We start from the raw sequence: 13,757 nt of genomic DNA on the forward strand, positions 1-13,757 counted from the left end.
GGTTTCATAGAAAAACGAGATTCTAAAATTTAATCTCGAGATTTCATGTATTTCTTATATATGTATTTCCTTTTCGATTAATCGCGAACTTTGAAGTTCTGTGTAGTTAATTTGGACGTAAAGGTGGTAAAGTTCCCCCCTCCGATGTGTAACTTTCCAACGGTTGAAGTAAAATGATCAACGGTTTAATGTTTTGAATTTGTTGACTTGATAAAACTTTATTTTATTTAGGGAGTGTGTCTTATATATTTTCGTTTTTGTTTTATCGCGTAGACTTTGATGTACTATATGTACGTTTTAAATTTGGAGATAATCCTCCCCCCTCCCCCTTCAGCAACATTGAAAATGATGTTTTATTTATGTCCAAATGTACATAAACAATTTATTTATGTACTTTTCATTTAGCACCGCAACTAGGACTTATACATACTATATGTGCTCAAATGTCTTAGTTTTAGACAAATATTGATGTTGCTGAAGTTAGTTGATGATTGCACCTTGTTTTAGTTATGTTTGGGGCATGTCCAAATCAACTTTTTTCAATTTTGTCTTGAATCGTAAATATAACTTTGGTAAATAAAATGGACTTTATTTTCCAAGAAAATAAACAAATGTAAAAGTCTTAAGGACTATCTTATATTCATCTTTTTTTAAACCAAGACCAAGTTAAATTTGATTTCTACAATAAACCTGCAAAGGACCTGATTCTTCTATAATTATTTATCAATCATAAGTACTACGAGCTCCTTATTGAGATTTGCTAAGGACCTTGTTAGATAGTTTAAATGTGATAAATATATAGACAATATCAAACTCGTGATCATTTAGTGTACACTAATATGAACATAACACATGAAAATTTTAATAATATTAACCATCTCGAAGAACTCATCAAAATCAAAAAGTGAATTCGTTTGCTCGGATTGGGTACATGTAACGCATATTCGAATCGTGATGATAATGTTCGTGGTTTGACAAACTAAGCACGAAGTTAATAAAAGAAAAAATTCTTTTGGAATTTGTTGAATTAAATTGCGTTAAGATTTTTGTATACTGGCTATATAAACATGTCATAAAATACACAAAAATGAAAATTTAAATTGAATTAATATATCTCACTCTTATTTTGAAGGAGAAAAACACAAGATTCGTTAGCTGCTAGAAAATAAAGAATTAGTGACTGATAAAATTTCATAGCTAAATATAAAAACATTCATGTTAATCCTTGTTGGTGTAATATACATATTCATATACACCAACAATCCTATTTAGCTATAGATTAGTAACGGATTATAAGAAAATTCATAGCTAGAAACTTTTTAGCAACAAAATTAGCTAAGGATATGATAAATTCCGTAGCTAATTCCATATTTTCATGTATTGTTTCAGATAGAATGAATACAAAACAAACATTGGCTATATTGTAATTGAAAGAAAATCTATAATTTACCGGGGATGAATGCATAATGGCAAATTATTGTTCTACTTTTGAAAGTAGAGGTATAAATTTCTTTGATTGATTAATGTGCAACATTTAATTAATCAACTGTGCATGCTTTTATTGTAAACAATAAAGGTTGATTAAGTCAAATATATTTATCTAACCCTAATTAGTGCATGGCCTTTATATAATTAATAAAATGTAAACCACTCTCTTTCATAGTCTTGATGAAACAATACAATAGTCCAACTTGTTTCAACCAAAATTTGAATACAAATATTCTTAAGTATAAATTGACGTTGATGTACTATGTACGATTTAGGGAGTGTGTCTTATATGTTTTCGATTTTGTTTTATCGCGTAGACTGTGATGTACTATGTACGTTTTAAATTTGGAGATAATCCTCCCCCCTACCCCTCCAACAATGTTTGCAACTTTCTTGTGTCATAAAATTTGGAGATATACAATCTCCTCCGTTATTCTTCCATCATCTCAACAAATTTTCCCATTTTGATGATCACAAACTTATGTGCATCTTCAGCATATAAGAACCAACCTCGACAACAGTACTAATGACTTTTAAGATGTTAGATCTTGCATATAAGTCTAGGAACTCACCGTCTACTCAGTGTAACCCTATAAATAACTAAATATAAGAACCTTGGAAAGGTCTTGGTATGTTTCTTGCAAACATCAACATCAATAATGCATAATAGTCACAAGGACCAGTTTCTTTGATCAGAGTAACTAAATGAACATCTTTTACCTTTTTCCTTTTGTCAATTGTCATTATCGAAAAGACAAAATGTTAGGTTAAATGTGATAAATAGACAATATCAAACTCATGGTCATTTAGGGTACAATAATATGAACATAACACAAGAAAATCAATGAAAAATGTACTAATAATATTAACCATCTTGAAGAACTCATCAAAATCAAAAAGTGTATTAGGTTTTCTCGTATGAGTTAGTTTGCTCGGATTGGGTACATGTAATGTGGATTCGAATTCGAATTTGAATCGTGATGATAACGTTCGTAGTTTGACTAATTAAGCGTGAAGTTTATAAAATAAAGAATTCTTTTGGAATTTATTGTATTAAACTGCGTTGAGATTTGTCTATACCGACTATATAAACGTCTCATAAAAGACACAAAAATGAACACAAAGCAAACGTTGGCTATATTTTAATTGAAAGAACATCTATTATTGGCATGGGATGAATGCATAATGGCAAATTAATGTTCAACTTTTGAAAGTAGAGGTATAGATTTCTTTGATTGATTAATGTGTAACATTTAATTAATCAACTGTGCATGCTTTTAATTAAACAATAAAGGTTGATTAAGTCAAATATATTTATCTAACCCTAATTAGTGCATGGGCTTTATATAATTATTAATAATTAATAAAATGTAAACCACTCTCTTTCATAGTCTTGATGAAATAATAGTACAATAGTCCAACTTGGTTTCGACCAAAATTTGAATACAAATATTCTTCAGTATAAATTGACTGTGATTGATTAACCACTCTATCTTTTCTTTTCTTTTTTAATAATTATTTTATTGTTTTTTATCTATAATCCTACATGCATTATATTAGAGTAACAAAAGAATAAAAAATTCTTGACTAGAGAATTAATTAGGTAGTTTATTACCACTAAATATCTCTTTTGGTTGTTTTGCTTCTAGAATGTTTTCCTTTAGAATTAAAAAAATAAATCAGATCTCTTTAGCTGCTCTCCATTCATTTTATTTTCCTGAAGAAAAAAAAAAAAGAAAAAGGACTAAAAGGTCTGCTAAATATTCATATATTAAATTAAGTCTTAACCAGCTTGGGCTCCTAAATACTTATACGATGTTTGGATTGACTTAAAAGTTGGTCAAACCTACTTTTAAGTCAGTTTTTGGCTTCTGAAAGTGTGTCAAATATAAAATAACTCAAAATAAGTTAGGACGTGTTTGGCAATTAAAAATAACTTAAATTAAATTTAAATGACTTAAAATAAGTTTAAAACCAAAAGTAGGTCTCCCCTATTTTTTTATTTTTTGACTTAAAAATTATTTAAGTTTTACTTTTTATTTTTAATTTAATTTTTTTTAAGTCAATCCAAACGGGCTCATATACCATAAACCATACTTACTGGAGTTGTACTGTGTATCAATGGTTGACTTTGGGCCAAATGTAAGTGTCAACTGCCTAAGTTAGAAATCATTGTGACAACACATTTAGAAAGCAAATGCAAAACTAATTGAATATTTACAAGTTACATTATTATAATTAAACAATAATCTTATAGTCAAATAGCCTCTGAATATATATATCCATTTTTGCATCTAGAAATGCAAGAATAAGGAATTTTAGCATTAAGACAACTCAAAAGTTGGAAAAAATTGACTAACCAAATGATTAATTACGCGGTTTAATTTAGTCGTACTAATTGTTTAAACCTGCTAATTGACATCAAAAGGTCATGACAGAATCTTCTTCTCTTTTCTCTATTAAATAGTATATAATTTAATTTATATACACTAATAAGATAGTTTTTACCGGTTAATTTAATTGATCGTAGCAAGTTATTTTTTCATTTTCAAGATCATCATATCATTTTTTAAAATGAAAATCTACTTATTATTGTACGTGAATTTAACTTGATGGTGTAATTTTAAAAAAAATATTGATTGTGTATGTAAATGTAAACTCTTACATAGTATACAAAAACTAGGTTTCCCAATATATAATTGCTTAATTGATTGGGAAAATGCATAAGTACCCCCAACCTATGCCCGAAATTCCAGAGACACACTTATACTATACTAAGGTCCTATTACCCCCCCCCCCTCGAAATTATTTTATGAATAATTTTCTATCCCTTTTCGGCCTACATGGCACTATTAGCCAGATAGCTTGTAAAATTGTCAACACGCGTTGGGCCTAGAAGATAGTGCCACGTAGGCCAAAAAAGGGTAGAAAATTATTTAAAAAATAAGTTCGAGGGGGTAATAGGACCTTAATATAGTATAAGTGTGTCTCTGAGATTTCGAGCATAGGTTGAGAGGTACTCATGCATTTTCTCTAATTAATTAGACCATGTATATTATTCCAATTGACCAAATATATTAAAGATTCTCCAGTGTTATTGGTTTCATACGACCAAGAAAGAAAAAAACTCGTGTATATACTACTTCCTTATTTTGATTGATGTGAGATATTTTATTTTTAGTCTGTTTTAAAAATATGTTTTTAAATAATTAGAAATATTTTAATTTATTTAGAATAAAAAAGAACTCTATATACTACTCTCCTATTTTAATTGATGTTTCAAAAAAAAAATCACTTTCTTTTAATAATTAGAAACAACTAAAAAAAAAATTAGAAACAACTTAATTCTAAATTATTATTTTTATCTTTCATAAAATAATTTATAGCTACACAAATGTGTAAGATTTATCTACACAATAAATATCAAAATTAGGGATATATGCTTATTGGATGGTTTAGATTGATTTTTTGAACTTAATAATTTGACCTATTGATTATTGAATTTTATGTGTTAAAACCTACCGAACCAATAAGATATCATATATTGACTGATTCAATTTAACTTAACGGTTATCCATCGATTATTGACAGAATTATCAGTTAATCAGCCTTATCTGATATAAAATTGAAGCCAAAATGAGTAGCTTTTATGTACTCCAGTATAGTAGCTTTTTGTCCAATGACTTGAACCCATCGAATGTCATCATTGTTGCTGGCGAAAAATACAATTGTTACGTAGGTGTTGGCGATGGTAGTTGGGGTGAGTGACGAATGAAGACAAATGTTTTGGGACAAAGGGAATATTTAACTAGCGTTTGACCATAGATTCCTAAATATTTTTTGGAAAATCTCGTTTGGGTGAAGTTTGAATTAATGAAGTCTTAGAATGTGGTTGACTATAGCTTCTAGAAACATGTTTTACTCCGTTTTTTTAAAATAAAAAAAAAAAACAAGAAACATGACTAATACTCATAAGTTCTAAAAAAACGATCAAAAATACCAATAAACTTGACATAAAATTTATCCCTACCTGACCTAAACGATCAACATTGCATAATAGTCACGACATGAAATCATTTATAACTACACAAATGTCTAAAATTTGTTCTAGACAACAAATATCAAAAGTAGGGATATATGCGCTTATCAGATGACTCAGTTTGATTTTTGCACTTAACAATTTGACTTACCAATTATCAATTTTTATATGTTAAAACTCTACTGAACCAATAAGATATTAACTTATTTGATTCGACTTCACGGTTACCTGTCGATTATTGGAATTTATCAGTTAATCAGTCATTTCAATATAAAATTGAAAACCAAATGAGTAGCTTTTATGTACTCCAATAGTATCCTCTTGTCCAATCATTTGAACCCATCTAATGCCACCATATCGTTGTTGGCGGAAAATACGATTGATGCATAGGTGGCGATGGTAGTTGGGGTGACTAGCGAATGGAGACAAATGTTTTGAGGCAAAGGAAATATTTAGCTAGTGTTTGATCATAGATTCCTAAATATATTTGGAAAATCTGATTTGGGTGAAGTTTAAATTAATGAAGTATCAAAATTTGTGACTATAGTTTCTAGAAACATATTTTATTTTATTTTCGAAAATACATGAAACATGACTAATACTCATAAGTTCTAAAAGTATCAAAAATGCGTATAAGCTTGACACAAAATTCTTAAAAATGCTTTCAAAATTTATGGCCAAAGGAATTAGCTTAAGTATTCCTGTTTTTTTCCAACTCATTTATTTTATCTAATTTATATCTAATCAATTTTTCTAACTTGGCTACATGGGATAGCCGAGCCATTTCCTTTTTTCCACTAAAGAAAAAAGTCACAATAGCTGCCATTGGCCTACAAAGCCTTAGAAAAATATGGTCTGTTTGGTAATGCTGCAAAGTTTGAATCAGTTAGTATTTAAAAAAAAAAAAAACTCTAAAAAGAAAATGGAAATAAGAAATAAATAAAAAAAAGTAAAATGGTTGACAATTGGGCACACTCTCTTCTACTATAAATATGGGAAGAATTAAGAACCATATTCCACATTAAGTAGTGCTAAGCAATAAACTTAGACAATATCTTTTCTTCTTAATTTCTTCCCTTTTACTTCTTATAATTTCTTTGTCATGGCTAACATATCTTTTTTACTAGTTCTAATTATAGTCCCTTTTGTTCTAATTGGAATGAGTTCAGCTCAATTGACTTCCAATTTCTACAATTCATCATGCCCAAATGTTCTCTCCATAATCAAAACAGCTGTGAATTCTGCTATCGCTACGGAGTCTCGCATGGGGGCTTCTTTGCTTCGTCTTCATTTCCATGACTGCTTTGTTAATGCAAGTTACCTCACTTATTTTGCACACTCTGTCTCAATTTTAGCAATACTTTTGATTTTTGAAAGTCAAACAAGTATTAATTAATATTGAATATGTAGGGTTGCGATGCATCTGTGCTATTAGATGATACATCAAGTTTCACAGGAGAGAAGACTGCTAATCCAAATAGTGGATCCATAAGGGGATTCGATGTGATTGATACTATCAAAACTCAAGTCGAATCATCTTGTGCCGACGTCGTATCTTGTGCTGACATTTTAGCTGTCGCAGCTAGAGACTCAGTTGTTAAAGTAAGTTAACAATTAAAATTATACACTTTTTATTTTTAGTTTATGTGTATTAATTTAATTGAACATGAATCTATGAAAATAAAAAAAAATTGGTTTTCCTAAGCTATAACCACATGTGACATGCCTTACAATAAAATAATTGTAACGAACATCCCATATGTAGTTGATGGATATTTCAAGGAAGTTATTAAGCATGTGCAAATATATTTTTCGGAAAAGGATCAAAAATACCCTCAAACTATTCGAAAAGGTTTAAATATACCCTTCATTCATCTATTGGTCTAAAACTACCCCTCAATCCACCTTTTTGGCCTATTTTTACCCTTAAAACTTAACAGATTTTTAAAGATTATTATTATTAGTACTACTTATTACGTGGCGTCCTCCTATTGGATAAAATAAAATTCCCCATTAACCAATTTTTTCCAACCCGCCCTGATCAAAACCCGCAACTCCGTGACCCAAATTCCATTAAACACAATTACACAAGGAATCCCAAATTTAATATTCTCACCCTGTTCGTCTTCTTCGTGGAGCAGCATTTCTTTTTTTTTTTGGAGCAGCAATTTTTTTTAACAATCCATGAAGCAGATGCCAGAGGCAACCTCATCATTCCCATGACGAATTCATTGAAGAATTTTAAAAAATTATTTCTCCCTTATTTTTTTTTTCATCTTGTTGACCTTTATATGAATAATTATTGCCCCTCTTAATAATATATTACTCCCAATACAGTCTCATTCATATTTGGTTTGTTCTGTTTGATCCGATCTAGTTGAATACTTCAATAATTCATAATCTATTTAAACTTTTAATTCTCTGATTTCCTTATGATCATATTAAAATTCAATTGTTCTTCGAAAAATACGTGCTTTATTTGAAAAAGAAAAAATTAATGGCGACGGCTACGAGGAAAGTTTGGGGTTAGTTGTCTGCCTCTACTTCATGGATTCCTTTAAAGAATTGCTCTAAAAAGTAAGACGAAGAGGGTGGGTATTAAATTTGGGTCACTTGTGTTTAGTTGGATTTGGGTCATAGGAATGTAGTATGGGTCGGGCAGGCTGGAAAAAATTGGTGAGTTGGGGATTTTATTTTATCCAATAGGAAGACGCCACGTAATAAGTAGTACTACTAATAATAATTTTAAAAAATCTGTTAAGTTTTAAGGGTAAAAATAGGCCAAAAAGGTGGATGGAGGGGTATTTTTAGCCCAATAGATAGATGGAGGGTATTTTTAAACCTTTTCAAATAGTCTAAGGGTATTTTTGACCCTTTTCCGTATATTTTTTAACTAATAAACTTGTTGGTTAGGAAAAGGAAGCAAGTTGACCTTTTTAAAAAGCAGGGCATTAGTCAAAGTTTTGATATACATACAAATTATATATTATATTGTATTAGTTTTTTGAAACTAATTATATTATTGATGATTTGTTAGCTTGGTGGGCCTAGTTGGACTGTATTACTTGGAAGAAGAGACTCAACAACTGCAAGTTTGAGTACTGCAAATAGTGATATTCCTGCACCAACTTTGAATCTTAGCGGTCTTATTTCTTCCTTTTCTAACAAAGGTTTCAATTCAAGAGAAATGGTCGCTCTATCAGGTCTATTTTTTACATAAAAAAATACATCAAAATATTTTGTTTTATTAGTTTACGAGACTCATAGAAAATACACTAAATCAAAATATCTTTGAATTTTGCAGGTTCTCACACAATAGGTCAAGCTAGGTGCACTACTTTTCGCGATCGTCTCTACAACGAAACTGATATAAATTCTTCATTTGCAACATCGGTTAAATCGAACTGTCCACAAAGTGGAAGTGACAATAATATCTCTCCATTAGACACCACAAGCCCAACCACATTTGACAATATTTACTATAAGAATTTGCGAATTCAAAAGGGTCTTCTTCATTCTGACCAACAACTCTCTAGTGGAGGATCAACAGACTCTATAGTCAACACTTATAGCTCCAATTCAGCCACTTTCTTCACTGATTTTGCAAATGCCATGGTGAAAATGGGTAATCTTAGCCCACTTACTGGCACCAATGGTCAAATTCGCAAAAATTGTAGGAAGACCAATTAAAATTCACACAGAAACGAAATTCTAAAATCCAATCAATCTCAAGATTCTAAAATCTAATCAATCTCGAGATTTCAAGTGTTGCTTATATATGTTTCCCTTTTGTTTTATCAAGAATTTTGATGTTCTATGTTGTAAGCTTTCTCGTTTCTTGAAATAAAGTAAGTTTTGATTCAATCTCTGAAATTTATTTACCATGAGCATTCAACATAAAAGAGAAAAGCAAAAGAAAACGTCATGAAATTTGTTAGTTAACTAAATTAACTTTTAATACTTAGAGAAAAATTTAATTTAATACGTAGAAAATTCAAATCGGATGATGAAACAAATGTGAGTTCTATATTGCACTGGAAATTAAATTAAATTACAACTCAAGAGTTGCATAGTATATAAAACAATTACAAGATTATGTATCTATGGTTCCTTACAAGATAATGACAAAAAAAGGTACAAATTACAATATGTATGTCACCATGTATCATCTTTTATGGTGAATTTGTAATTACAATTTTTTTTTGTATATAGTGTATATATGTATAATTTATGGGTCAGCCCCAACTTGTGTAGTTGGGCCAATCCCAACTTGTAACCAATGAGAGGGATTTTCAGAATTTTTATTCATATCCTTTAATTCACTTAGCTTACCTAATTTCAATTTACTATCTGCTTCATCATCTTCTACATTTTGTATTGTATCATTAATAATGTTGTTGTTACCACTATTATTATTATTATTGTTGTTGTTGTTGTTGTTGTTATTATTATTGTTATTTATGGTTTCATCAAGGTAGTAGTTTTCACTACAACTATGTTCTTTTGCTTCATTAGGATTACTACTCCATGGATGCAAATGAATTTCTGTTGAGACCTCAAAGCTCAATGGATTCATAGGGTCTCGTCTAATTCGCGACATGTCATCGTGTGATATTGGAATGTTGAGATCTAATGTATCACTTGATTTTCTCAAGTTTGATCTTAGATTTATTTGATCCATATGGCCATTGAAATTAAATTTGGATGTTGAATCTGGGGAATTAGAGGTGATCCAATGGCACCTTTTATGCCCACCTAAAGCTTGTCCTGTGGAGAAAACTCTATGACATATTGAACATTCATGGATTTTTGATTTCCTCATGGATTTTGAACCTTGTAATGTGAATTGATCATCTTGTGTTATATTCATATCATTATCATCAATTAAACTATCATCTAGTTGATCTTGCTTGGCTGCATAACATCCTTTAACCTTTTTGTGACTTGCCCTATGTCCACCTAGGGCTTGATGAGAGTTAAAGACTTTCTTGCATGCTTTACATTCAAACAATCCTTTATTAGAAACTCCTTTAGCCTTGTTGTCAAAGGGTCTCACTAATGGTGTTAGATAGTTCATGGGGTTCCTAACTCTCTCCTCCTCCTTGCTAGCCGAGGCACACGACTCCTCAGGCTCAGCCAACGACATGTCAACCTTCGCGTTGGCTAAATCAATAAGGCATTTTGCAAGGACAAGATCTTCATCTTCACTTGATGGATAAGTTGAAATACTATTAATGGTTCCAATTTTTGTTCTTAATGACCTTTTCCTTTTAGACCATCCGTTGCCTTTTCTTCCACCATTATTAATGTAGTCCTCACCCTCTGAACAGGGCGAGGACACTAGGGACTCCGCGTCTTCTGAGCTACATTTTCCATGTTCAAGAAATGATTTCCAAGATGAGAATTCTTTCCCACAATTCTCACAAACTCTATTGCTTTTTTGTCTATTAGGGTTTGTTCTTAATTGATATAACCTCTTATTACCTCCCTTAACACCCCCTCCAAACTTATCTTCCCAATCACTAGCTGGATCATCATCATCTATGTTTGCACCTTCATCTCCAATTCCATGAGCTCTCATATGTCCACCTAGAGCTCTTCCACACACAAAACCTTTCTTGCAAACTCTACAATAATGCTTAAAAATTGGTTGTTGTTGTTCTTGATCTATACAAGCCATGATGTTCTACTTCAAACATGAGTGTGGATATAATTTTAGTTGAGAGAATGAAGAGGTGGGGGATTGTGCATGCATGGGAGAGTTTGTTGTTCTTGTACTAGAAGTTGTTGTAGGGTTGGACGGTGAGAAAAAAATTAGTCCTAGTTTTTAGTTGGAGTAGTGGTTTGTGGAGAGAAGTTTAGAGGTAGAGAGAAAAATAGGAGTGTAAGTAAAAGTGGGGAGTGAGAGTTGACAAGTGGAAGGAGAGTAGTAAAGCCTATGGGAGTGAATTTACAAGTAATTAATTTTATCACAAACTTTTTATTAAACACTAGTTATCTCAAACAACCAAATGGATGGCAGAAATAATACATTATATTTCTTCCTTTGTATTTGTAATTTTGTATTATAATTATAATACATTCCGGATCGAAGAGACCATATATAAACACATGCACATAAATATTATTAATTTTGAATTCCCTTTTCTTTTTTTAGTTCTTGTATACTATTTGTTTTTAGTACATATTTTTAAAAGATATTAAGAGTATAAATTCACCCAATAATATTATTGTTTATAAGAGTAAGGATTAGTTCTAGTTAATAAGAGGTTAAATATTTGTTTGCAATACATCACATTGGATGTTGATTTAAAAACTTATAAAAATTAATATGAAGATTTGACTTGTGTAATTCAAAGTTCTAAAATATTCTTGATAAAAAATAAATAATATTTTTTAAAAAAATTTATAATTTATAATGTTCAATATTTGTTTTAAGTGAAATTAAAATCATAAATTCACTATTAACACCCCTATAATTGTAATGGAAAACCGATAAGAAGTTTCCATATAGTAAAAAAAAAAAAAGCATCTATCTATATATAATCGGAGAAGAAAAATAGCATACGTGTCAGCGCCACAATTAATCTTGAAATTTTAATATTTAAAAATTAAATCTAAAAAAGAAATATGACTTTTTAAAAAAAAAAAAAAAACACATGTCAGCAAATTCTATCCACATTTTCACGTTGCTAAAGAATAGGATTTGATTAACTAATAAGCAATTTATTTTAAGTTTTAAATTTTAAACTCAATTATCTATTTTTTGAAATACATTTAAAAAATAAAAACTACCTATTCAACCGAATCGAAACTTCCTTACGCTTTTAAAGTTCTAATTTAAAAATGTTTTAAATTAACCAACAATAAATAAAAAAGAGAGACCAACTAAATAATTCCATGTTTCTTTTAAATATAATAATAATTTGGATAACAACGCATTTGAATTGAATATTTGAATTCATGGTTACATGTTTTTAATTCTTAATTCTTTTTAAAGTTTCCACGAAAATTGTTTGAAATTTGAATTTTCAAATTTCCTATTTTAAGATACAATTATCTTTAATTATATTAAATAATAAATTACAATTATAATTTGGATAACAACGAATTTGAATTGCATATTGGTTAGTTTCCACGAAAAATTGTTTTTCAATTTGAATTTTAAAATTTCAAATTTTGAAATATATTTTAAAAATAAAGTGAAAATTTTTAAATAATAATATAATAATAATAATAATAATCATAATAAAAATAATAATTTGGATATTAAAATATGATAAATTTTTTAATTAAAATTAACTATTTAAAACATCTATAGGTGATAGCGTTTTTAAAATGATGGATTCTGGTACTCCAAACCTGCATATCAAATTGTTGCAAACAAAATCAACCACAACTTTCTTGGTTACCGATTTGTACGACACTGCTTCCACCCACTTGGTGAAGTAGTCAATGGCAACCAAAATGAATCTGTGTCCGTTAGAGGCAGCTGGCTCTATTGGACCAATGACATCCATGCCCCAAGATACAAATAGCCAAGGTGAACTCATAGCATTAAGTTCGTGAGGCGGCATTCGAATCAAATCACCATGCACCTAACATTTATGACATTTCTGCAAAAACTTGCAATAATCGTGTTCCATAGTCATCCAAAAATATCCGACTCGGAGGATCTTCCTTGCCAAAGTGAGTCCATTCATGTGAGTACCACAAGCTCCAGCATGTATTTGTTCCAGAAGCTTTGCAGCTTCACTAGCATCGACATATCTGAGAAGACCTAAATCTGGAGTCCTCCTATAAAGGATTTCCCCACTTGCAAAGAAATTGAGGGCCATGTGGCGTATCGACTTCTTCTGGTTGAACGTTGCATTCTCAAGATAAGTCCCGATCTCTAAATACTTCTTGATGTCAAAATACCAAGGCAAGCCATCTGGTTCTGCTTCGACATGTGAACAATGGACGGGCTGCTCTTTTACCTCTATATCCAAGGTGTCACGACCCGGGAGCTCCCCCTAGTCGTAACCGGCGTACTCGACCTCGAAGAGGTCTAATACAAGCCTCTTAGCATTCATTCATCGCATAGACACAAAAAAAAACCATAAGGAATTTAAAACTTTCTTTACCAAGAAAATATTTCATAAAAAAAAATATATAGCAAGCGGAAGACTTTCTAGACTTTATACATGATGTCTCAAAACCATCTAATACTTTAGAGTACAAAATTCGG

General features: G+C 30.4%; 2 protein-coding genes across 2 annotated transcripts; one reads left to right on the forward strand and one right to left on the reverse strand.

The window, feature by feature from the left end:
* Positions 1-6,629: 6,629 nt before the first annotated feature.
* LOC125867868 (cationic peroxidase 1-like) lies at positions 6,630-9,217 on the forward strand. The gene is made up of 4 exons (XM_049548456.1): positions 6,630-6,839; positions 6,938-7,129; positions 8,565-8,730; positions 8,832-9,217. The coding sequence occupies exons 1-4, from the start codon at positions 6,630-6,632 to the stop codon at positions 9,215-9,217; spliced, it is 954 nt and encodes a 317-aa protein (XP_049404413.1).
* A 530-nt stretch (positions 9,218-9,747) lies between these two features.
* On the reverse strand, positions 9,748-11,240 carry LOC125867875 (zinc finger protein ZAT4-like). The gene has a single exon (XM_049548465.1). It carries the CDS (start codon positions 11,205-11,207, stop codon positions 9,756-9,758), a length of 1,452 nt encoding a protein of 483 aa, XP_049404422.1. The 5' UTR covers positions 11,208-11,240; the 3' UTR covers positions 9,748-9,755.
* Positions 11,241-13,757: the final 2,517 nt, after the last annotated feature.

The sequence above is a fragment of the Solanum stenotomum genome, chromosome 6, assembly GCF_019186545.1.
Source record: "Solanum stenotomum isolate F172 chromosome 6, ASM1918654v1, whole genome shotgun sequence".
NCBI classification, from domain to species: Eukaryota; Viridiplantae; Streptophyta; class Magnoliopsida; order Solanales; family Solanaceae; genus Solanum; species Solanum stenotomum.